This window comes from Meleagris gallopavo, chromosome 10 (genome assembly GCF_000146605.3).
Source record: "Meleagris gallopavo isolate NT-WF06-2002-E0010 breed Aviagen turkey brand Nicholas breeding stock chromosome 10, Turkey_5.1, whole genome shotgun sequence".
Taxonomy (NCBI): Eukaryota; Metazoa; Chordata; class Aves; order Galliformes; family Phasianidae; genus Meleagris; species Meleagris gallopavo.
In genome coordinates, this window is record NC_015020.2 from 17,691,084 (window position 1) to 17,715,228 (window position 24,145).

General features: G+C 46.6%; 1 protein-coding gene across 3 annotated transcripts; it reads right to left on the bottom strand.

The window, feature by feature from the left end:
• Positions 1 to 664: 664 nt before the first annotated feature.
• Positions 665 to 19,877, bottom strand: ERICH3 (glutamate rich 3). 3 transcript variants are annotated; one of them, XM_031554876.1, is made up of 18 exons: positions 19,770 to 19,877; positions 18,805 to 18,930; positions 18,330 to 18,365; positions 17,753 to 17,824; positions 15,832 to 15,960; positions 15,134 to 15,217; positions 14,539 to 14,697; positions 13,879 to 14,097; positions 13,308 to 13,488; positions 12,226 to 12,412; positions 10,303 to 10,601; positions 7,649 to 7,867; positions 4,987 to 5,490; positions 4,694 to 4,795; positions 4,065 to 4,211; positions 3,871 to 3,939; positions 1,406 to 2,912; positions 665 to 992 (listed from the first exon to the last, which is right to left on the bottom strand). In XM_031554876.1, exons 2-17 carry the CDS (start codon positions 18,877 to 18,879, stop codon positions 1,426 to 1,428), a joined length of 3,969 nt encoding a protein of 1,322 aa, XP_031410736.1. In that variant the 5' UTR covers positions 18,880 to 18,930; positions 19,770 to 19,877; the 3' UTR covers positions 665 to 992; positions 1,406 to 1,425. The 3 variants fall into 3 exon arrangements, with proteins under 3 accessions (XP_031410736.1, XP_031410735.1, XP_031410734.1); XM_031554875.1 differs by having other exon boundaries at positions 4,053 to 4,211; XM_031554874.1 differs by having other exon boundaries at positions 1,406 to 2,915; positions 4,053 to 4,211.
• Positions 19,878 to 24,145: the final 4,268 nt, after the last annotated feature.

Below are 24,145 nucleotides of genomic sequence, written 5' to 3' on the forward strand. Positions count from 1 at the left end.
AAGCTCTCTGGGCAGCCTATTCCAGGGTTCTGTTACTCTCACTGTGAAGAAGTTTTTTTCTCACATTTACGTGGACCCTCCTATGGTCCAGTTTGCACCGGTTGCCCCTTATCCTGTCATAACATATCCTAAAAGTCATTTGCAGGAATGGAATTCATTTGTGCCATTCCCTGAGAAGTCAAAGAAACGTGCTGAAATAGTCATACAGAACAAGACACTGAGGTTTCTTATCTTACTTTTAAGAACAGCAGTGCCTGCAACCACAGCGATATTTCAGGTTGTTATATTGAGGACATACATACCAGGAATAGTTGATCTACAGCAAAACAAACCAGCGTCCCAGCAAGTGAGCCATACCTCCCACCAGCACACAGCTGGTACCCACACCTGGCAGGTCCTGCTGGAGCCCCGGCACAGCAAAAGGATCTGGGGGCCAGGGGTGTGCCCCAAGGTGGGCTGCAGGCAGCAAAGAAGCCATCGTGCTCTCTTTGTGTCACTGTGCACACAAATCACTGCAAATCCCAGCCACTGAATCCCAGCTCATTGCATGAGCACTGGAAACATTTCTGCATGTGTGCACACACCAGTGAGGTCACAGCCCCACCTCACAGTGAGGCGCTTATCGTTTAAAAAGCCAAATAACAGACAGACAAACACACAGAGAGGAGATAAAGCCAAGCACCTCTACTCTCAACCACACATCCATAGGCCCGCAGTAGCACAGGGGGCAGGCAGAGGGGACACTCAGTGCAATACTGCTCCGTGCTTTGGAGAATCCAAGTGTGGCAACTGCAGGACAGCGCTGGTGGTTATGGACTTCACACTGCAGAGCTGCTGTGGTATGTGACTGACGGCCAAGGTGGAGAATATAGAACATATAGGCACAAATCAGTGGTTGGTGTGAACGCTGTGGGAAGGAGCACTGAGGGATTGAAGAAAAGGCTCAGGATAGTTTCTTCCTTGTCCTGGGGTATGGCGTCCAGGTTTACATCCTAGCAACAAGATGATGGTTGGCTTTACTGAAAAAGCCCTACACTGATGAACGAATACACTGCTGTCTGACATTTCCTCCCATTAGCTGCCAAGTGATCTGGGAAGCAGTTTGCATGCCGACCCACAGCACAGGGCTCACAGGGTTGGCTCTGCTCTGCAGCAGTGCAGGGGCAGAACAGAGCTGCCAGAGTGTGAGGGGACAGGCACGTGTGAGCCCCAGCAGCACTGGGCGGAGCGTGCCCTGGGCACCAGCATGCAGAAGCTGCTATGCAGAACATCTCTCGTCCCCACGCCCCAGCTACCAGTGGCAGGTACTTAAGGGGAGTACAACAAACAGGGCAGCAACACAGCGTGATGTTCTGCTCCCACCAGCCCCAAGAGGAAGGTACCAGCAGGCCCAGGCAGCACTCACCTCATTGTGGCCATGCTCCCTCATTCAGGACTCCCAGTCCTCTGTTCCTGTGCACCAGAGCAGCCCGCAGTTCCTTCCAACACAGCCTCCACCTCTTTCCTCTGGATACTTCCTCCAAGGCCCAGCTCTGGCAGCTCCCCTTCAATCTGCACTCCTGCTGGCACTGTGTCCTCCTGTGCTGCCCCCGATGCAGGCACTGCAGGCTGCTGCCCCCACAGCCCCAGGCAGCCTCTGTCCTGGGTTCCCTGCGCTGCCTCCAGGGCCTCACACCCCATCACACCCTGGTCTGGAAGCCTCCCCTCTCCCAGCACTGCCTGCTCCCCACCTGTACCACACTCCAGCAGTCCCTGCCCCACGGCCACCTGCTCTTGTGGCCCTACTGCTTCCCCCCTTACCTCTTCATCGCCTGACTCAACTCTGGCTCTCTCTCCAGACACTCCCATCACCACCCCATCACATTTTTCTTCCATTGCTCTGTCTGTCTTTGCAGCACTGCCCAAAGACAGGCTTCCAATCAAAAGCACTACTGCTGAGCCCTCCTCATCTGCTGCTGTTGCTGTCTGCTCCAATGGAGTTGACCCTCTTCTGGCAGAGTCCCTTCCAGCACCGTCCCCAACTTCTCGCTCAGGTGCCGTGTGTAATGCAGGGTCCCTGCCTGAGTCCTTGGGCTCCTCCATGTCCTCTGCTCTTGGTTGAGAGCTGCCTTCCTCCTCTGGTGGGCTGTCAGGCTCAAATGTCACTGTCCCAAGGGCATCCATTTCCACCTGCTCTTCCTCTGAGACTTTCAGCTGAGAAAACTCATTTGGCTTTAGGATCTCTTCCTTTCCTGTGCAAAATTCTGTATCCCCTGATGTTCCAGGGAGAGCCCCAGCTTCCTCCACAATCTTCTGCCCTTCAGAAGCAGTTTTTTCTGTGGTCCACACTGCTGCAAGATCACCCACCTCAGGAATGCCTTCTGCTAGGACTGCATCCCCTGCAGCCCCCTGTCCCTCAGGCATCATCTCCCCCAAAACAGGTGCTGCTGCTCCTCCTACCCTCTGCTCCTCAGAGGCCCCATCCAGAGCCCTCTCTCCTCCAGTCACCCCTCTGGCCCCTTCCACAGCCAGGGGTGCCCCTATACCCACCTGCTCCTCTCCCTCACCTGCTGGGTCCCTCCATGGCCCCATATTCTCCCCTGCACCTGTGGGAGCATCCTGATCCTCAATCTCTGCACCTGGCTCTGTCCCCTTCCCTGGTTCCCTCTCCTCAGTATCATCTTCTGCCATTGCCCTCCTGGCAGGTGCCAACTCATCCACAAGCGGATGCCTCTCAGGGGCTACGGCTGCTTCCTCTCCCTCAGGCTGCAGTTCTCCTGCCCGTGCTGCTGTGTGCCCAGCACAGTCAGTGCCAGCATGCCCTCGCTCAGCAGCACAGCCTTCATCCTCCCCCTCGTCTTGCGCCACTTCCACAGCTTCTGACCGTGTGCCGGGTGCTCCTGTTCTGTCTGCCAGGACAGCTCCACCAGCTGCTGCTGAAAGACAGAGCGTTTGTTTCACTGGGAGCTGTTAATGGTGAGGCTGTTTTACAGGTTTACTCTCAAAGACATGATTTCTAACAAGCAATGAGAAGGCATCAGCACAGTGCCAAGGAGGCCGAGATGCTGCTTCTCCTCCCGCACCTGCACTGTGAGCAGGCCGCTGGTGCTGCCATGCAGGCACGGGGCACAATTAACATAAGCAGAAACACTGATGCATGACGTCCTGCTCTGCCTGTTCTGCCCTTCCTGCCCTCTCTCCACTCGTTGCCTGCAGGGATGTACACAACATACCTACAAGCATGACAGTAACATTCAGAAATTCACAAACAGGCAATAAATTGGTCATGTAAAATATGCATAAATACAAAGGAAAATACTCAGGTGCTTGTGTACAATGGGTAACTGCTTCCCGTGGACTCCATAACTACACTGGGGATAACCAAGGGCCTTCATCCATCCCTGGGAATCTAACGCAGTGCTCCCTCATTTCAGTGGTTCCAGGACCCATCCCTGAGCGGATACACCCAGCTGTGTCACAGCCATGCTTTGCACAAACCATGCTCTGGTTCTTTAGAAAACTGAATGTTTTGTGCCGCTGAAGGGAGAAGGAGCACTGCCTCTCCTGTGCCACCCTTCCTCAAACCAGGAAAAGGCTGTCTTGTCCCACATCATCTCTCCCTGGCAGACTCACTTCACTTCCCTGCACTACTGCTGCACTCCACAATTACTGCTTTCTGCTCGGGCAACTGCACACGCCACTGAGCCCCATCTTGGTCTCACGAGGTCAGGTCTGGAATTCGGTCTCATTCCTACTCTGTTGTTCACAGCCCACGTAAGCAGCCCCATGCCACCTGCACCCATACCACTAGGAAGGAATGGAAACTCACTAATGATCCCTGTCCCCCCTCAGCTGTTTTCAGGCAGTGTTTACACAGCCTGGATTCCTTACCCAGGGTCACTGTAACTGCTGAGAGCACATCAGTTCCATGTGGCTGCTGGAGCTGGCTGGTCACACAAGCTGAAAAAGAAAAGAGCACAAAGGAGGACTTGAAAGCCCAGAAAGCAAAGTGGAAAGGCCAATACTTCTATAGAAAGACTTCAGATTAATAAGATTCAATCCATGTCCCTGACCTGCAGCCTCACCTTCACTGGGATCGCACTCTGCACTCGTTGCATTCTCTACTTCCTCATCCACACGAGAATCACTACATTCGTGGTCAAAATTCACATGATGGTCATTTCCCATTGCCTCTGTTATCTCCTCCTGTGCTGATCTATCATCTTGAGAAACTAGCACAAAATCACAGAAAAAGCAAGGAAGAGAAACCATCAGAAAGCAGGAAGGACAAAGTCCTCCAGTTCTTGCAGCCTGACTGGAGTTCTGTAGTGTTACTGCAGAGCAATTGCCACCAGCAAGGATTTTCTTTTTTGAAATAGATTAAGATCAAACAGAAACAACCATTAGAAAAAAGGGAGGGGTTGAGAGCAGGGTGAGAAATTCATGCAGGAGCACCTACTGAGACTTTAATCAGCCATCTTCCACAGCACACTCACAGACCTGCGGGACACTTCTGTGAGGATGGAGGGATTCAAAACAAGCAACAACACTGACTAACAGACACAAAATTGTAATTGTTCCATAACTGTTTTCTTTAAAAAATGCATTTCTCTATTTTAAGCTCCCAACTACATTTCTGATGATTCCTCACTTCCTCAAACTAAGACACGTGACTGAAGCCCTCTACTTATCTACAGGTAGGTTGGGAAGTTACCTTCTGCTCTACACTTGCAGCGGCTGTGATGCTTCACAGTCAGCCCTTCACTGCAAGGGAGACATAAAGGCCCCGGAGGGTGCCCAAAGAGAGGCAAGGAAGCTGTGAAAGGATACATGGGTACATTCTGGTTATTTATCACACAAATACAGAGTGTTGTAGCAGCTGGAAAATAGTCCAGCAACTGATTCTCCATGCTGACTATGACAGTGCTTGAGCATAACATACAGGCAAAGACAGCAACACTTGCATGCACTGATCACAACACAGTTCTGCATGGGGACTGTACTCACCACCTCCTTCATCACTCTGAGGAGACTCTTCATTTCTATCCTCCACTTCCATCATATTTTTTTCCAAAGGCACTGAACCATTTTTCTCCCCACTGTCCCTTCTGTTGTTTGCTTTCTTCTCCTCCTCTCCCCTTATGTTACTTTCTACTGACCCAGCCTGTTTCATTTCCCCAGTAACATCAGGACTTTGATGCTGTATCTCCAGTATGTTTTCATGAAAAGCTTCAGTATTTTCCCTTGATGTCAGAGCTTCTGTTTTTGTCGTTTCTGCTTCATCCATTTCTTCCTCTTCCAAAGAAAAAGCTTTCTGACTCTCCTCTGTTCTGAGCAGTTTATTTTCCCCATTCTCATTTCCATACTGTGCACATGCTGTGTTATCAGATGCTTCTTCGATATCACACTCCTCTTTGCCTTTAACATTTTCCTCCTTCTTTCCAGTATCAGACTCATCTTCACTGCTGTACTGAGTGCTGGTGGATGACAGAGAGCATGCAGAGCTCCTGTCTAGAAATAGCAAAACACAAATTTAGTATTTGTAACTAAAAACCATTTGCATTCACATGAGTGATGACAGATGAGTGTCTGATGTGAACCTCTGAATTAAGCCATCTGAGGATACAGAGACAAAATTCCAATAACAATAATAGAAGAGCATTGTCCAAATGTATTAGTGTTAAAATCAAAGCCATTCTACATTGTTCTTTTTCTGATAATGGAAATGAACATAGGTAGCAACATCAATCACACAAAAATACACTTCCAAAAACCCCTGTAAGTACAATTTAAAAAGATTTTAGAGAAGTTTCTCGAGTGCAGTTTGATAAAAGGTTTCAACAATTGCAACGGTCCCTCAGTGCAGTCACATACAGCACTCAAGTAGAACTGGAAATGAGGATCACTGCATCCCCTCACACACATGGAACACCATGTGAAATTCATAAATGTAAGTGTTCAGGAAAATAAACAGTGCTAATTACCCATTAACACTTAGCTGTACAGTAGAGCTTGTTGCTCTATTGGGCACTGCCAGTGTCCGAAGTTCACACAGATTCAAGAAGCAATTAGTCAAACTCAAAGAAGAAAAAGCCTCTTAAGCTCGCTAAGCAAAAGAGACCAGTTATTTACAGGGGTAGGAAAATCCACTGGGGAAGCAGCACCTTATTCTTGTCCCTTTCTTACACTTTTAAGCATGTGATCTGAGTTTATGTTGGGTATTACATTTCATACAAAAAGACTGGATTTTTCTCCAACCTGCAACATCTTCCACGAGCATCTGTGTCATTTTTATTTCATCTCAAAAACACAAAAGTGACATTTACATTTAACTTGAGAAAATAGCTTGCACATTAGGACTGGCAAATGAAAGGAATATAAATGAATTAATATTTTAAAAAAGCAGTAAATGGAGAAGTCTTAGCACACTATGATAAGCTAGAGGCACATAAACCAGCTCAGGATCACACCAAGCCGTAGAGGAGAAATTGAGAGAAATAAACTGCTGTGCCACAAGGAAGAGAAAGTTCACTTTTGCTCATTCACCACGTGGTGAATGGAATTCTTGCACTGTTTGTCTAATAAATGAGAAACTGCCAGAGAGTTTTTCTCCTCTGTGAAGATGCGCAGCCAGAAAAGCCTGAAGGCCAACAGGTAAAACCTCAGACTTTACAGAGGCTGATTCAAAAAACTGAATAATAGAAAATGCTATTTATATATGTATGCTAAAAATACATAAATAAAATATAACATTTTATATAATATAAAATATTATATATTTTTATATTTTATATAATATAAAATAATGTTTGCTAACGTAGATATATATACACTAAATATATATTCTGGGATAACTTAGTCTTTCTGAATTAGTAATAATAATGCCTAGAACACCTCACTGCACGCTTCTGTGTCTACGTTTGGATCAAGAACCACAGCACATCATACTGACTCACTCTTAGTCACTGCCAGACTGGAACCAGAGAGCTCTGGAGGTGCTCGAGGCCATGGATGGGCCCTGGGCAGCCTGAGCTGGTGACAGCACCCAGCCCATGGCAGGGCTGGGGGGCCGTGAGAGTCCTGCCACCCCAACCATGCTGTGATTCTATAACGCTCAAACACAGCCTAAGCTCTGCCTGCAGCACAGAGAGCTGAGGTGATGCTGTTTTCCTCTCCAAAGCAGGATAGTGGCAGTGATCTAGCAGAGCGTAAAGCTGAGGTTCCAATTATTCAGTCATTGAAGGCAGTAGTTCTAAAATCTAAAAGGCGTTATTTCAGGTGTCCAGGCGACTTGTAAGATAAGAAGTGCACGTTTTCAGAAGGTGTAATGGTCATGGCTCCACGGATGCCTGCGATCATTACGTGTTTGTCTGCCCACAACATTTAGGGCTTATCTGCTGACTGGCACCACCTCCACTTCCCCAACTAAACATTTCAGCAATGTCTGCTGTGAGCTGGCACACACTTACAGTGCCCCACAGATTTGGCTGCAGTTCAGTGGTAGCTGGTAGAATCAATAAGAACAGACAAGATAGCCATCTTCCACCCATCAGTACCAACTCAGTTACATAATCTTTCCACACAGATTCAGTATACGTTACTGAACGCACACAAGATGTACGACAAGCACAGGTCAATGTCTGTGAGCCTCATTACATAAAAAGCTGACCTTGTTTGCCATTCTCTGAGGCACTGTCAGAACGTCCATCACTCTCATCTTTCTCACTGTCAGAGGCCTGCAGTGCCTTCTGCGATGTGTCTTTACTCTCCTTTTCATAGTCTAAATTATGTTTTTCATCATCTGGGGATGACTTTGACATTCCATTCCTTTGATCACCGGTCTGTCCTTCTTCATTAACTTCATCTGCTTCAAAATTTTCATTATACTCTAAAATAAAAGAGCCACACTATGAAACAGCAGATGGAATTCACAACTCCTGAAGTTCTTTTTCAGCAGATAGAGGTTAACTGCATTAATTTTCTTTTCCCTTTGTGCTTCTTTTAGAAGACGTGAGAGAATCTAAGACCATAGACAGGAATTGCAAGAGTACAGTATCATAGAAAAGCATCGAGTTCTTCATAGGTAGAGTAGTAAAAATGCAATAAAGCTACAGAATGATGTAACAAGTATAATTAATACATTAAAAACAAATTAAAAAAAAACATTAGCCACCGAGAAGACTAGAAGAGTTAGGCAAACTCAGAAATAAAACGCAAGACAGTCTCTTATTATAGGAGAAAATCTTGTTGCAATGGGAAAAAAACATAGAAGTAGCAGAGAAAAGCAAAGAAAGGTGATACACAGTAATTGGGAAATAAGATAAACGGGGATTGACATGGCTAATTAACAAAGAAGTGACTTACAAAGTGAATTAATTAAACCCAGCTAAAGGGTGCTGCAGAAGAACATTCTATTTTCACACTTCTCTAATATGCTCATTCAGTTCCCAGGTGAAAATATTGGTGCTCACAGCAGAATTGCCATTTTTATATCAACAGGGTCTGGCCTTCATCCCAGGCTGCTGGCCCAACAACTTGTAGCGTATGACAGATAACTTCGTTCAGATCTATAGGCAAGAATTCTCTTTATGCATATACATTAAAGCACACCTTCCTTTCCAGACAAGGCTGCACTACTTAAAATCCCAGGCGCTGGAATGCACACAAATTACCACTGACAATTCAGCAGGTTCACTGCTAGCACCAGCTCACAGCACAGCAGAGGCAACATGTCTGCACTGTGAAGAAGAGCAGCCACTGCTGACACACCAGCTGCCCCTCAGGCCATCATTTCTCACCTTTCACTATAACTGCTCACTCTTTTCACCAGTACTTCTGAAGTCCTGAAGTGACAGGATACCAAAGACAGAGGTGAAGAACATCTGATGCAAAAGCAAATAAACAATTACCCAGACAAAGAGGATTAAGGGAAGAAGTAGATTTATTTTCTGTATTGAAAAATTGACTGAGATTCCAACAGCACTGCTGGAAGTCAGGCCTTTGGTATCTCGGAAGGTGCCTAACAAAAGGAAACAGCCTGATTAACCACAAAAACATCCACTGGGAATAACGAGGATGCTGTGCAAAATTATGAAAGCAAAAAAGGAATAGGAAGTAGGAATGAAAGCCTCTCTCCAAGTAAGACATACTCCAAAAAAGGCTTTATATTGAGGTGTAGTGAAAGAACAGGTGGAGCTCTCTGCCTCTTCCTTTCGAGGCAGCTGCGTACACCACCGGTGCATGCCAACCAAAGGCAAAGCAGACTGTGTAGGTGGCACTGGTTTGTTCTCAGTATGAAGTCACTTTCATATTGCAGATGTTATCTTTTCCTGACATATGAAACGGCCCTTAAGGAAAATTACAGCAGGAGCAGATGCTCTCTGCTCTTTTCTTTTAAATTCCGTTCAACAGAAAGCAGGTGGGACTCGAACAGAAGGGGCACAATCAGGCAGCCACCTCTGCTGGTGGAAGCACTCGGGAAAGGACAACCGTCCCAGTATCAGAGACAGCCAGGAAGTGAGCTGGGGCAGGTACAGAATCATAGAGCAACCAAGCTGGCAGGGACCCACAAAAATCATCAAGCCCAATTCCTGCCTCCACACAGCACCACGCAGAATGCAAACCCTACACCTGGGAGCACTGCCCAAAGACTCCCTGAGCTCCAACATCGAGGGTACGTGCCCACTGCCCTGGGGAAGCGTGGTGGAGAAGAGTCTGGAAAGAGCTTTAGGTGAACAAAGCATCTCACTGCCACTGGCAACAGACGGGAGAGCAGACCAAAGTATCTCACCAGGTTCTCAATCTTGCTGACATTTTGCTGCTGCACATCCCTCCCACCTCCCTCCCCACCATGTAGGATCAGGAGGCAGGCAGTCCTCCATCTCCCACCCCAGCAGTCACCTTCTCTGCATTCATCTCACACTGTCCTGTCTCAGACCCACTGGATCCCTGGTCACACACAGCCTCATTTCTTCTTCCTGCTCTTCTCCACCTGCTGCCATTCTGTCTCTGCTGCCGTCCTTTCGCTGTGCCTCACCCTCCTGCTCTTTTCCCACCCACCTCAGGCTCTTGTTTCAGCCTTGCTGACTTGCCCAACTTGCCTCCTTGACTCTTGCAAAAGCCTCTCATTCAATTACTTGGATGGAAGGATCCCTGCTTAGTTTATTGCCCAGACACGGTTACTGTCCACTGACCCGTCCTCAGCACATTCCTCACACGTGAGGTATGCTCTTCAGGTGAAGCTGGGGGCCCACAATCCTATACCTTCTCTGTAATTAGCCTCTTCTAGTTTTCATCTCACACTTGTGTTTTGGAATACTGTACCATTTTTACCAGTATCTTCCTGACTATCTTCAGTCTCACAATTGGGTAGTTTTGTCCCTTCTTCTCTTTCGTAATCCAGTCCAGTCTCCATTATGTCCTCCACGGTTTCCACATCTGCTTTGTGACTTGGTAAGACGACTAGCACCGATTCTTTGCTTGATTTCTGATCAGCGCTGCTACCACTTGGCTCACTGTGAACTCCATCTTTCCAGGAACCCACTTGTTTTCCCTCACAGTCCTCCTCCATCTCCCTCTTGGGAGGGGATGGCTTTTTGTCCAGACCCATCGCAATAATGCATCTACAAAAAAAAAAACAACAACAAAACAACACAAGGAGTATTGGGAAGTGTGACATTCTGTCAATGCACAGTGGAAAAAGAGCAGACAGTGACCTATTTAGTTCATTACTAGATGTGAAATCAGGTACACATCTGCTCCCACTTCACCTCTCAGACAAGGATATGGACAACTCTGAGAAACGCTCTCAAATCCTCACATGCTCCACAGACAAGATGCAGATCTTCCTTTAAGGAAAGTAAGGCTATCCCTACAATTGAATTATAAACAGATTAAAATTATCAGAAGTGAACGTTAGTCTAGTGTTGGCAACCCTACCCACAGTAGGGATGTTGAAATTAAATGATCTTCGAGGTCCTTTTCAACCCTGGCCATTCTTGATTAATTCAAGTTGCACCAAGCATGACCTGCACAGATACAATTACTGAGAAGGGGAGAGAAGCTCCAAGTTACAGGTGTGTTGGATCCAGATTCTGCTTTAACACCAAATAACATGATAACCTGGCTTCTACAGCGATGACACTTTTTAATTTGTCTGCAAAGTGAAATAATTGTGGGTGAAGGAGACTGAATCTAGATTATCTTAAATATCTGTTCTGTTTTTCCTGTCTAACAGAAACTCAAACTGCTAGAAAACAAAAGCACTTGGAGCGACACGTTGAGACTGCTCTTCTTGCTTAAAGCAGAATGGCAGACTCTCTATTTTATGGTTAGGAGACTCATGAAAATCATCAAAACTCATATTCAATACTGTTATATTCAGCAGCCAGTAGTATTTCAGCAGAATCCCACCTTAGAGGCAGCGTTGTTTAAAAATGAAATATACATTTTTTCCACTATCACAAAGAAAATCCTGAAGACTCCAGTTTACTAAACAGCACTAGATTCTTCCCTACAGATTCCATCAGAAACACACAGGTAGCACACTTACACTGCACCACCACTACTCCTCCTGGTGAATCACTGATGGCTCCCTGACAAGCTGATAGATGAGTGCTATGATGCAAACATTACCCACTGCCATGAATACTTCACAGTGCATTTGAAGAGGCAGCAGAAAATCAGCAGATTTGGATGACAACTCTACTACTATGACATGATAGAAAATACAGCAATAATAGCAGGGCAGCACAATCCTAGGCTGCAGCAAATGAGAACAAGCTCAAAAGCAGCCATGGATACAGAAACAAAAGAAAAAGCTGCTTACCGTTGGAAGGCCTCAGGTAGGCAGGGATCTCCAGCAAGATACCCTCACCTCCACTGCCAACCCTGAAATGAGGTCTGGGAAGGGGTGGATCCTGGCTCCAGCCCTTCCAGTCACTCAGGTGCATTGCATTACATTGCATTACATTGCATTACACGCACCTGAGCTCCCCTGGGTTGGCCCTGCCTTCCCACCAGGTGCTCAATTATCGTTTCAGGCCATGACTTAGCATTTCCACTACAAAATCCTTGACTATAGGCCTTTGAAGGGTAAAAGCTCAGTTATGCATTTTCCTACAGGTGTTCAGAAACCAACCAGGCTCTACAGAGCTGCGGTACACCAGAAAGATTAATAACAAGGAAACAACACTCTAAAAGCTGAGCTTGTAACACTTTATGAATAAAGAATATTTGTCTCCGCACCTATAGCAAGGAGATGCTCCCTCCACACTGAGAAATCCAAAGTATCCATGTCTGCCTCCAAGCCTGGAACGCTTCTGATGTCTGTACTCACAGCAAGAGCTCAACCTGTCCACTTGCATCCCATTGAGAAAAAAGGTGAGACTGAATGGGAAACCACGGTGCCTCTTGGAGACGAACTGAAAGGTCTCTGAAACCATGGAAAGGAGAGAGGACAAAGAATAAGTTTGTGCTTTACTGTCAGCCCACTGCATTTGTTGGGCTCCATCTGCATCGTTGCCAGAGCAACCAGCTGTTCCTCGTCAAGTTCTTTCATTCCCAGCTTTATAAATTAATTGGTAAAACCCTACCCTCCTCTGAACACAGCAGTCTTATCTCTTTCCAACTCAGAACTATGAAGATGGACACGTACGTAACAAGCTAATACTAGTCCAGCAAGAATAGAGCCTCTCATCTCAAAAAAAAAAGAAAGCTTAGGATCCCAAAGTGTTCACGTGCTACAGGCAGCAGTACATTGAGCTCCTGAGTGCAATACACATGTTCATCACAGTGTAGCACCTTGCAGAGTGCAGGTTCTAGGTCAGTACTGCAGCAATATTAGTGGCTCCAGGCCTATAGTAACATGGTCTTACTGATAAGCGACACTAAGCAGCTGAAAGATATCATTTCTGGAGTCATTGCAGTCCTCTCAGTAAGGGTACTGCTAGGCATCTAAACGTTAAGGGCACTGACGCTGCTGCTCAGTTCCGTGCCAGCAGAGATTGGGCTGTACTGCCTTTAGCCACAGCTCATAGCATCCTTTCAAAGCAAACTGAGCACACCTCAGCAGGGAGGAAGTCACACTGCTCTGTCAGGTTCCCCAAGAGGTGTGAATGTGGCTCAGAGCCACGAAAGCACACACAAAGGACACCTTTTGTATGGCTGGGACGAAGCTGCAACAAACATCTTTGGGACAAATCTATGGGCACTGCTGTGCATCCATAACCCCAGTGAAGGCTGAAATCACTTTAATATCACATCAGTGTTTTGGCCAAAAAGAAGATGTTGCCAGTATCAAAATGAACTCTTCCTATCTTTATCCTTACCTCCTTCCAACAGCCTGCCTTTGTAGACACAAAGGTTTTCTCCTCCACAATGCTGCTGATAGACTTTGATTTCATCTCTATAATCAGAATCATCGTGAGATAAATGCACACTTTTTCCCAGAAAGATCATGGTAACAAATGCATTGCTGCGCAGTGAGGGCTTAGGGAGTTCTCCAGAATTCTACAGCAGAAAATACACAAAAACGTACTCAGTTTTCAACCATAACAAAGGTGAACACAAAGATCACCTGCATTTGAGACTTTCAGTGTTTTAAGGCAGGCCTTGAGCTGCTCAAGATGAAAAGTGTTTTACAGTTCTATTGCAGAAAGGCAGTAAAAGATTTTGGACTGAAAATCCTTTGCATTGAATTGTCTGAGATTGAAGGAACCAAATTTAATGATCCAATCCTGTATTCCCACGGCTTTACTTCCAGGAGCCAAAGCTGGCTGAAGATCCAATGTAAAATATGAAACTTTCATACACTCCTAAATTTTGCTTAAGCTCTGAGTATGTCAGCTAGGAAGGTAATATACTTGCACATAAACACAAAAGTAGACTGAAGTGAGCTACCTTGGTTACAAGTTGCTCTAAGCCATTTGGTGCAGTGGTGGGACGAAATCGTCTCCTTCTGAACGTCCCATTTCTCACTGCCTTTACACTCCTGTCTCCTTTTTGCAGGGTAGGAGGAGGCACTGGTATCAGATAGTTGTTAATGACAGGGAGTCGGTATGGGGATTTCCCAGATGCATATTCCATTGAGTTCATAAGTCTTAACCCACTTCTCTCCCTCTACAACAACAACAAAAAAAGTAACTGTTAAATAGGCCATGCAAAAATAGCTACTGAGCACACTGAACGAACCTGCTCTTTTTTACATTTAGTAACACACATACTTTTAGAATTTCAAGCATCAAGTTAAGAAGTTCTGTGAGAACATTTCTGTGCCAAACGCCTTCTCTTTCCATTTGAAAAGCAACAGGCACAAATGGAGAAACCAAGGTCAGTTGCTTGAAAACGTCACACACAGATACATGTCCTGAGCACAAGCAAAGAACTCTGCACAACCTGACTATTGGGGGGTTAGAAAGGAGAGTTTGAGTAAAGGCTGTTGCTAACTGTTTCGCAGGCACGTCATCAGCAGTAAGCACACAGTTCTGGAACTACAGTACTAGGCAGTACTATAATGCTGTGCCTAAAACGTATTATTTTCCAAATGAAATATGGTCTCACCCCACTAGCAAATTGCTGATAATTTTCAAGGGTGCAGCACTTTTGTTTAGAGCCTGAACTCCTTGGAACAGTCCCTGCTGCAGCGCAGCTGTGGAGCGGCTGAAGTCGAAGTGGATATTGCATATTTCCTGGAGCTGTATTTGGTCGATGGGAAGAAATCTAGAAGAGGAAAAAGAAAACAGCTAGAATATCTCAGGGTATAGTTTCCATACAGAACAGCACCATACAGGAGAAAGATACAATGCCAATGAAGATAATCAGCATCTAAGAGTGATGCTCAGATACCTTCAGGAAATTTAATTTTCTAGTACCTCTCGGTCTTGTAGAGCCAGACCCCTTTAGGAATCTCTAATTAAGAGTCCAAAATCTGTTCCTGTTCATTCATAGTACAGCCTTGAAACAAACGCAGTGAACTCACAGGAACTGCAGCAATGTGCTCTGCTTTGGTGACTTGAACACATGAATGCTGAGAAAACGCACAATAAAAGCATGTCATCTTTGTTCAATTCTCAGCATTTCTCTGACATTTTTTCTTTCATCCAGAATATCAAGTAAAATGTTGACATGTAAGAAAACATATTAAAAATTCACTTACTGCCTTTAAAAAGGCTGACCCCCTGGATCCATGTTGATCAGAAGGATGTCCACCACGATAATCAACTATAGGCCCAGGAGCTCCCTGTATGGGATGGGGAGGAGAAGGTCATTCAGTTCTAAATAGCACCAAATATCATTATTGAAACAGAGAACCAGTAAGAACTGGAGTGTATATTTGGCCTTTGATCTTAGATTTTGGGATCATTGTATTTCCTTAGTGTACTAACATTTCTTCTTTGCCTGTTAACAGAGTAGGGGGATTCTGAGTCGGAGCTCCAAAGCACAGCCTTCTGGAACGAGCATTAGTCTTATTCCACCTTTTCAGCTTCTTTTCTAAAAGACAGGGCTTTACAACATATGTAGACTTGCCTACAGCCATATGATGACGATATTTAATGTACTGATACTTATTTAACCTTGGGCAACATGGCAGATGAGAAGGAAAGATTAAAACAGATTTATCGCAAAGCAAATATATTTTTACATGTTTTAATGTGCCACATCCTGCAACATCAGCTTCGCTAGACTTCTCTTTAATGTAACATGAAATCAGCCACAAATGAAGGATGAGGACCTTGTGTGCAACCATCAGGGCAGTCGATGGCCTAGATTAAGCACAGAAATTACAGGTATATGCGCACACTTTGGTTTGTGTGTGCTTACATTACAGCATATGAAGTACTTGGTGAAACTCACCACTTGTGAACGAGCAGCTGGTTCTCCAGCCATTAAAGGATGGCGTCCATAACGATTTCTGGAGCCAAGTGGTGGGTGTGGGGAGTGCACAGGGTTAGCATCTGCCACTGATCTTCTGGGTCGCTCCATCTAAAAGAAGAATAATGTATGTCTCTGAGGCACTAAATAACAGCCATGTTTGAGCTCGCCTTCTGTCTGTCTTTCACTGGATGGTTATGGCAATCGTATTGCCTAGGCCCAGTGATCTTAGATCTGCTAAGGAAAGAAAGAAAATAAAGAGAAGAAGGGGAGAGAGAGGGGGGAATAAGGGAAAAGATTTGTTCCCATCACTATTGCATTCCTCTGCAGCCCTCTACAACCAAATTCAATTCATCAGCCTTTCTTTCTCTCCCAGCCTTGGCTTGGTTGAAGGTCTCTTTCTTTCTAAAATCTGAGTGCTTCCACTATAGCTTGCCCCACTGCCCCTCCCTTCCTTTTCTTCTCCAAAGCACCACACTGGGCTGACCACCTTCTGGAAATAGAGAGCTATGTCTCTCACTCTCCCTTTCTCTATCATCTGCCATTCCTTTCCTTTCAGATTGGTTACTCAGGCAATTCCACTGAACAGTTGAGGTAAGAATTGAATTTCTGCTAACTCCTTCCAGGTCCTTGCATACCAGTGTAGCACCACGGCAGAGCACTTACCCACAGGCATTTTCCTTACATTGCTCACTGAAAGTAGCTTTAATTTATGTTCCAAATTTATCCCAATCCAGAATCCCTTAATAGGATGTTTTATCCCAATCCAGATTCCCTTAACAGGATGTTTTCATCACACTCTTTCCCCAGTAGAATTATGCTGCTTCCATTTTTCTAGCAGCAGTTCGACCAGTAAATTATGTTTTTGCAGTTACCAGAGTGATTAGTATTTTTCTAGTATTTTTCAATTCATAAATTACTCACAAATGCATTACTTTAATCCTAAGAGATTTGACATCATTTTTCCACTGCTCAAAGAAACAACTTTCTTCCTAATATATTCTTCTCAATGTATGCAGGTTCCTTATAAAGAAATAAGATGTTGAGGATATTTCAGCCAAAGTGAGAAAAAAAATATTCCCACATGCACCCAGGTAACTTCATGGAAAGAACAACTATTGACTTCTGTGGGACTTGCCTGGCAGTCACAACCACAGAATCTAGCTTTACCTACATGACACCAAAGGGAAGACCTCAAACCTTTCTTCATTACTTACACGCTGGTTCTGGTAAATATCACGTGGAGAGGCCAACAGCTGATAACATGAGCTCAGTGCTCAGCAGCAATCAAATGCAGACAGTGTCTAGGATTACTAAGAGGGAAGAGCTGCATCACTTATCTTAAATTATTCATCCAGTTCTGGTTTGCCATTTCAAAACAGAAATAGTAGAACTAGAAAAGGTTAAAAAAAATGTTAACGGTAATGAGAAGCCTCGTGTGAGAAAGACTCAATAGACTGAGGCTCTTCAGCTTGGAACACTGAGAAGGAACATAAGAAAGGCATGCAAAGCCATGCCTTGGAAAAGGGGAGCAGTTATTAACTTTGTCATACTGCAAACAGTGAAGCATTGGATAGAATAATCAGACAATAGGTAAATGAGTTACTGTGCAGAAGTGCAAAGAGGTACTATTTCACACAATTCTTCGTTAAGTTGTACAACCAAGAATTCTGCAGAAGTACACTCAGAAGAAATCATACACAAGCATGGAAGTTTCTGAATTGCAGAATAGAAGATGTAGAAGATGAAGAGGATCATCCTCTGCTTGCCTGTTTACTTGTTCCGTAAGCAACAGAGGCAGGACACCTGTTTCAATAAATCTCTGGCCTGACTCATTATGGCTGTTATCTAACGCAGCAAAACTGCCACGTTCCACCAGCATTCAGTAGCACTCAAGTCTTACCTTGGTTTTCTGCACCCTCTCCTTCCTCACAGAATTTTCAAGTTTCCTTCTTACTTCCAGCTGATGGTGACGCTATCAATGTAAGAGAAAGAGGAATCTCATTAAGAGACATAATGAGGTGTCAACACAAGAACACTCGTTTCTGTTCTGCTTATCACTTGCCCTCTCCCTCATCATTACCCTTGCTGAACCCTATTATTAAACTGCTGGTGACTCAGTTCATTTGCATGGTACCTCTCTGTCTTAACACTGGTAAGGGAACAAATGAGCATTTTAAAGCTGCAGGGATCAGTTGTGTCCTGATACAGAGCAGGAACGTGCTCAAATTTCGTACTCAGATAAGACAAATAAATATATTTAAATTATTATGACTTTAAAAAAATTAGACAAACTAGCCCTGTAGATATTATCATATAATCTATTAATTTTAACTAGCTTTGTCATCATGTACCAGAAGAAACAGGAGGATTCAGGTGTATCATAAAGCTATCTTTTCTATGCTTCTGCAGCTCCAACCTTTGTGTCTGTTACACGCATCTCTGTTCATCTCCATTCATTCTTTGGAGAAATCACTTACCAGTGTGTGTTGTGTGGTCACCGTGTGCCTACGTCTCTGTAGGAAAAGGAGATGAGTAGATGAGGGCCTGAGTTACTCTGAGAGCTCCAGCTCTTCTCACAATCCGTTACTCCCAAAGGGAAGCGCTCCTGGATTGCAGCAGCAGCACAGTACTTTCTCCTACACGGACTGCTCATCCCCCACATTAAACAGAGCCATCTCAGACACTCTGCACCTATTTAGCACCACAGGGGTGTTAAAGCAGTAAGTGAGGCAATGCAGCAAGGCTGAGGCAGTGCACGGCATAAGAACTAAAGGGCAACGGAGATTTCACGTGAGGTATGCCAAGCACAATAACTGCCCTTTTTCCAAGCAAAGGAGAGCCTTTCATGGGAGTGTGAGGGCACAGCTACAGAAACAACCCGGTATGAGTTAACGGCCACCGGTGCCAGTAAAAAGCACCTGAGAAGCTTACCCACCAGCAGTGAAGGCATACCTCCATGTCAAGGACCTTCAGAAATACGGCCTGAGCCAGGCACTCCTGAACATATCTCTGGTGATCCCTCCTCATAGCATTTAGTCGGTATTCTTTCTCTGGTATTATTCTTCCACTCCTTGAGATCTGCCATAAAAAAAATAAGACATAACTAAAAAGAAGAGGAGGACAAAACGAAACCTTTCTAAACAGAGTGCAGCTTCCCAGGAGCACCACTTGCTCACCCATTAGCTATCACCTCTGTTTCCGCCATGGTGCTGGGGCTCACCTTCCCAGCACTGGACTGCAGTTCCACCATGGACCCAATCAGCCCAACGAAGAGGGCAGTAGAGAAGCAGTCACAGTTCCTAACAGCTGAGGCCCAGCCTTACTCTTCATGGGCTATCCCCCATAACTCAGCAGAGGGGAATTAAATACTTGCCTTCCTACTGTGTGATGGTTGCATCTGCCTCTGCGCAAAAATCCACTCAAGGATTTTTAAAAATATTCAGCACATTTACCTTTACCAAATTTTACAGTTTTCCATTGAACACTTGAAGAACAGCTCTGAGACTATTTAAACAAGGGGAGTCAAAGCATTTCCTCAGCATTACCAGCACTTTTCAACCTTTTGGCACACGGGGCTCAGCACGTAGCTCAGCTGTACCCAGCTCCCCGTCCTTCTCTTTCCAGCCCTATATGCCACAGCCCCAACCACGGCCCCGTGGATCCTGCTGACCAACACCGGCTAACAGTGCAGTGGGAAGTGTCTGCGTTAAACAATCCTGCCCGAGACAAAGCACAGACACAGGGCTTCAATCTGGCACAGCACTGCTGCGACTGTTTGGCACGGGTCAAATTCTTACCACGGACAACTCATCCCTCTAAGAAGTAAACAAGAGAACATCAATATTTTGACGGCTGCAATATTAAAACTAAGAGTGTAATTCTTTTCTTTCTCAGAAAAGGAAACTTTTCAGTCTCACCAGTCCTGATCTCTGAAGATGTCTCCTTATCCGGGCATTGCTGAAATATCCAGCCAGGTGTTTGTCTGTCAGGCTGTTGTAGGTTGCAAGGAACCTGAAATGAAATCAACGCGGATGCCATGAAATCCCCGTGACAGACTCACTTTTTGCTGGTTACAAAGAATTACCCAATATTTTGCTGCACAAAATGCTGCCCCACGATTCACGCCCAGTATTGTGTCAGACAGCCCATTAGGTTATGCAGAGGTAACACCTCGTGCCCATGAAGAACACACCAGGAACAGGTTTCTGTAGGACATAGCAGCTCGGTGCCCAGCAGGGCGCCAGCACTGAGGCACAGGTTTCAGACAGCCCACGTCTGAAGGCCTCCCCAGCACCAATCCCACATCAGCTGCTCCTCCGAGTGCAGCAGTCAGCTCCCCGCCCTTATTCTGGTACGTGGCACGAAACGCAGAGATCAGAGCTTCTAAAAACTGAACCTGATATAGGAGAGTTGAACGCAAAAATGGAAGGCTCCACAATTTGCCTGCTTTTAAATAGTTCTTAGCATAACCTTCCCTCATTTCAGCCCGTGCAAAGCAAGACAAATAACAGTGTGGCAGTAGGCTTAATTTTTTTAATATTCTAAATCCACTTACGTTTATAAAGTTTATACAATCAGATGTATATAATGCATTTATACTGAGCTGTTATCTGTGTACACAGATGAAATACTGTTTTAAGTACACAACAAGTTTTCTTTGGCTTTAAATCTAAATGCCTCTGTACCTCTAGTACTTATAATTCAAGAGAATAACATAAGATAAATGTCCATGGCTAGGCTGCATTACCACGCACAGAAATATACACAAGAAAGGAAAGAGCAACAAAAAAACAGCCTGAGGGAGATGATGGGTTTACAGGGAATTCACCTGGGGTTTCACAACAACCTCACAGGCAGCTGACCAACAACACGCTGAACTTCATGCAAACAGTGCTGTGCCCTCCTGTGCATGTTGATTAAACACCGGTGCTGCAGCAGGTGTTCTGCATTACTCTCTTCATTCACCGCTTGCATTTGCATTCAGAAGTGCAGGTCACACCAGTGTCACCAAGTGTTTGCCTGTGGCATCACCTGGAGACGGCATACAGAGGCTGAGGAGAAACCCCAGTCCCGCTCCTTCCCAATCCACTTGGTTCCTTCCCTCTAACGTTCCACAGGCTGTGTGACAGTGAAAAGGCAGCTCCCCTCTGACCACAAAAAACTTTGTAAAGCAAACACTCCACGGACAAAAAGCTTCCTGCTTCCTCAAAGAGAGGGGAAGAGTTGGCAGGGACCTTCAGAGGTCATCGGACCGACCCAGAGCAAAGCCTGGCGCTCAGCGAGCACAGCCCTGCTCTCCCATTGCAGAGGCCAGCCCCGATCCCCCTCCTGGCTGACCCCACCAGAAGAGACGCCATCCGAGGTGCCCAGAGGCCCTGGAGGAGCCGCGGTGGGAGAAGCAGCATGCACTGCACAGCCCCAGCCCCTCCTGTCCTGCTGTGCCACAGGGCAGCTCTACTGCTGGCCAGCGGGGACTGGCAGCACCTCGGCTGCGCCCCTCGTGGGCCTACGTCACCGACACTGCCTCGGCAGCACCTCCACAGCTCAGTCAGAGATATAAATTGCTGTCACTGGAGCCAATTCTTTTTTCCCCATTAATGAAAGCAACGCGTTCTTAAGGCAAGTACAAATATTCCGATTAACTGGCAGAACAGAGCCACGGACGCCAGAAGAACCGAGATTTATTTTGCCATTTAAAAAATGTACTGAGGTGCCAAAGTCCAACGCACAACCGTTGAAACAGCCCAGAGGGTTCGCTCGGCAGCACACAGCTGTGCAGACCCAGAGAGCACAAAACAGAACAGAACGCACAACTGATCATTGCAACTCCCCTAAATCAAGGCACTGTCTGCTCAGAATCCTATACCCTACAGGAGTGTCATTGCTTTGTCACTGCCACCGTCGTTTGATTAACAGCACCTGTTTTTTATCCGCTTACGTCGCACCATGCACTGCGTTCAGAGCCACTGCTGTGTGGCACAGTGACTTTGATGGCCGTTAAGGACAGCAGGACAAAGTCTCAGTAGGCCTCCTGCACTGGACTTAGGTAGCAAATGTTCAGGGTTAATAATTTACAGTGCAAGTAAGTGGCTGCTTACCAAAGAAATAATCTAAGGTGGCATCAAAGCTTTAGTTATTGATTGGCAGAGTCATAGACAGCTCCTGTGCTGTATCTTACAGCTGCAGCTCATTGCCACTCCAGTCCAACCAGCAGTTCTCACTCTGATGGAGATGCATTCCTAACTTTAATAAACTACTGCACATGCTTTCTGCTGAGGATATAGACAGAAAAACTTTCAGACAGAACAAATCCGTAATGCAGAAGCACAGGCTGCCAGCCACAAGCAGCAAGTTCAGTATTCCACAGTACAGGGAGAGGTTTTGTATGGGAGACGATTGCCTCAGCACCCAGCCTGCCTGCCTTCCCTCCTAGTCCCAAAACAGGCTGTCAGCTTTGCAGAGAGCATTAAGTCCTGGAAGGACTTTGTGAATCCTCACTGGGACTGGCCTGACGGTCACTACACAGCACGATCTCATCACACAGAACAGTTCTGTCATCTGCAAGCCATACAGACATCCAGAACACAAACTGCTGCTTCCTGCATGAACGCCTTGCTTTGGTGCCCCCACGCTTAAGCTATGTGAAGGGAATGCCAAAGGTAACTGGGGTGTGTTTGGATTCCTTTCTTTCAAAAAAGGTGATGAAAAGCCAATAAAATGATCCTCTGCCTCCACACAAGGAGGTTTGTACCTCGCTAGGATGCAGGTCATACCATCTGCAATCACCATGGTCACAGAACGGCCTGGGTTGCAAAGGCCCACAGCGCTCATCCAGTTCCAACTCCCTGCTGTGTGCAGGTCACCAACCAGCAGCCCAGGCTGCCCAGAGCCACATCCAGCCTGGCCTTGAATGCCTGCAGGGATGGGGCACCCACAGCCTCCTTGGGCAACCTGTTCCAGTGCCTCACCACCCTCTGGCTGAAAAACTTCCTCCTAATATCCCACCTAAACCTCCCCTGTCTCAGTTTAAAACCATTCCCCCTTGTCCTATCACTATGAACCCATGTAAACAGTCGTTAATATGCTTTGGAGCCCTCCTTCAAAGGAGGGAAGCTGCCCACCCAAGCAGTCACCAACCCACCCTATGGGCACAAAGCCTTCAAACTGCAGCGCCAGGCACAGATTGGGCTGCTGCATTCATTTACATCAGCTACTACTCATCCAATTATGAGAAACCATTCAAGAGCACAACTGCTGAACCAGAACTTACTGAAGTCAGCAGATAACTCGATGTTCTGATGGTGCTTTGGATTCTAACAATAATTAACGGCTTTATTTCAAGGCCACAAAATTGCAAGTGTGCAGTTTTATTCAGGTGATAGCTCAGTGCAGCGAGAGGGAGGACCTCCGGCACAGCGTGAGGCCAACACCTCCCATCCTGCCCTTGTTCTCTGGGAGCAGAGGCCGACCCCCACCTCGCCCTGACCTCCTGCCAGGAGCCATGGGGAGCCACGAGGCGTCCTCTGAGCCTCCTCTGCTCCAGCCTGAACGAGCCCAGTTTCCTCAGCTGCTCCCCAAAGCGCTGTGCTCCAGACCCTTCCCAGCTTCACTGTCCTTCTCCAGCACCTCGATGTCTTTCTCCTATTTTGGGGACCTCCAGCCCCAGAAGATGGCGGAGAGGAGCCAGAGCAGAGCGGGAGGAACAGAGACAACAGACAGGGGCTGAAATAAGAGCGATCAGACTGGGTGACAGCGCACCGACGGCGCAGCTGGTGCACAGCAGTGCTGCACAGAGCGGGGGGCAGCAGGAGCTGCTCCTCGGCCTACGAGCGCTCACTTCTGGTTCTGCCCCCAGCGGGCAGCTGCGACGCGGAGCTGCCGGAGGGGCGCAGCGCAGCAAGAAGAGACGCTTCACACGCAGCAGGAGGGCGCGTAGCTGTCGGCCCCAGCGCCGCACCGAGCGCCCGCGGGTGCAGACGGCGACCCTGGGAGCGCTGTGAGCATTGCGCACTCATTTCCCAACACCCGAACCGACAGCAGACGCTGCCCGCAGTGCACGACTGCCCATTGCGGCAACCAGCGCAGAAACACCCTCCGGGATAAGGCGTTCGGCGTTTCATTTGGAGCTCCGCGTGCTTCTTCACGGAAGAGATGCTGCACCTGGAACACAGCCAGACCTGCAAACGGCTGCGGATCGTGCCGACGTGCGGCCCGCGCTGCTCCCTTATCGCATCCTCGCTCCGTTCTCCGCCGTACCGAACGCTCCGGACCCCGCCGTACGGGCGGCGCCGCG

Excerpts from the sequence above, each read along its gene's own strand:
- ERICH3 (XM_031554874.1), bottom strand. The coding sequence starts at position 18,879 with ATGAGGAGGGATCACCAGAGATATGTTCAGGAGTGCCTGGCTCAGGCC. Across the intron at positions 15,961-17,752 it reads AGAGGGTGCAGAAAACCAAG|ATGGAGCGACCCAGAAGATC; the intron begins GTAAGACTTGAG and ends TTCTTCTTTTAG. Across the intron at positions 10,602-12,225 it reads GGAGCATCTCCTTGCTATAG|ATGCATTATTGCGATGGGTC; the intron begins GTGCGGAGACAA and ends TTTTTTTTGTAG.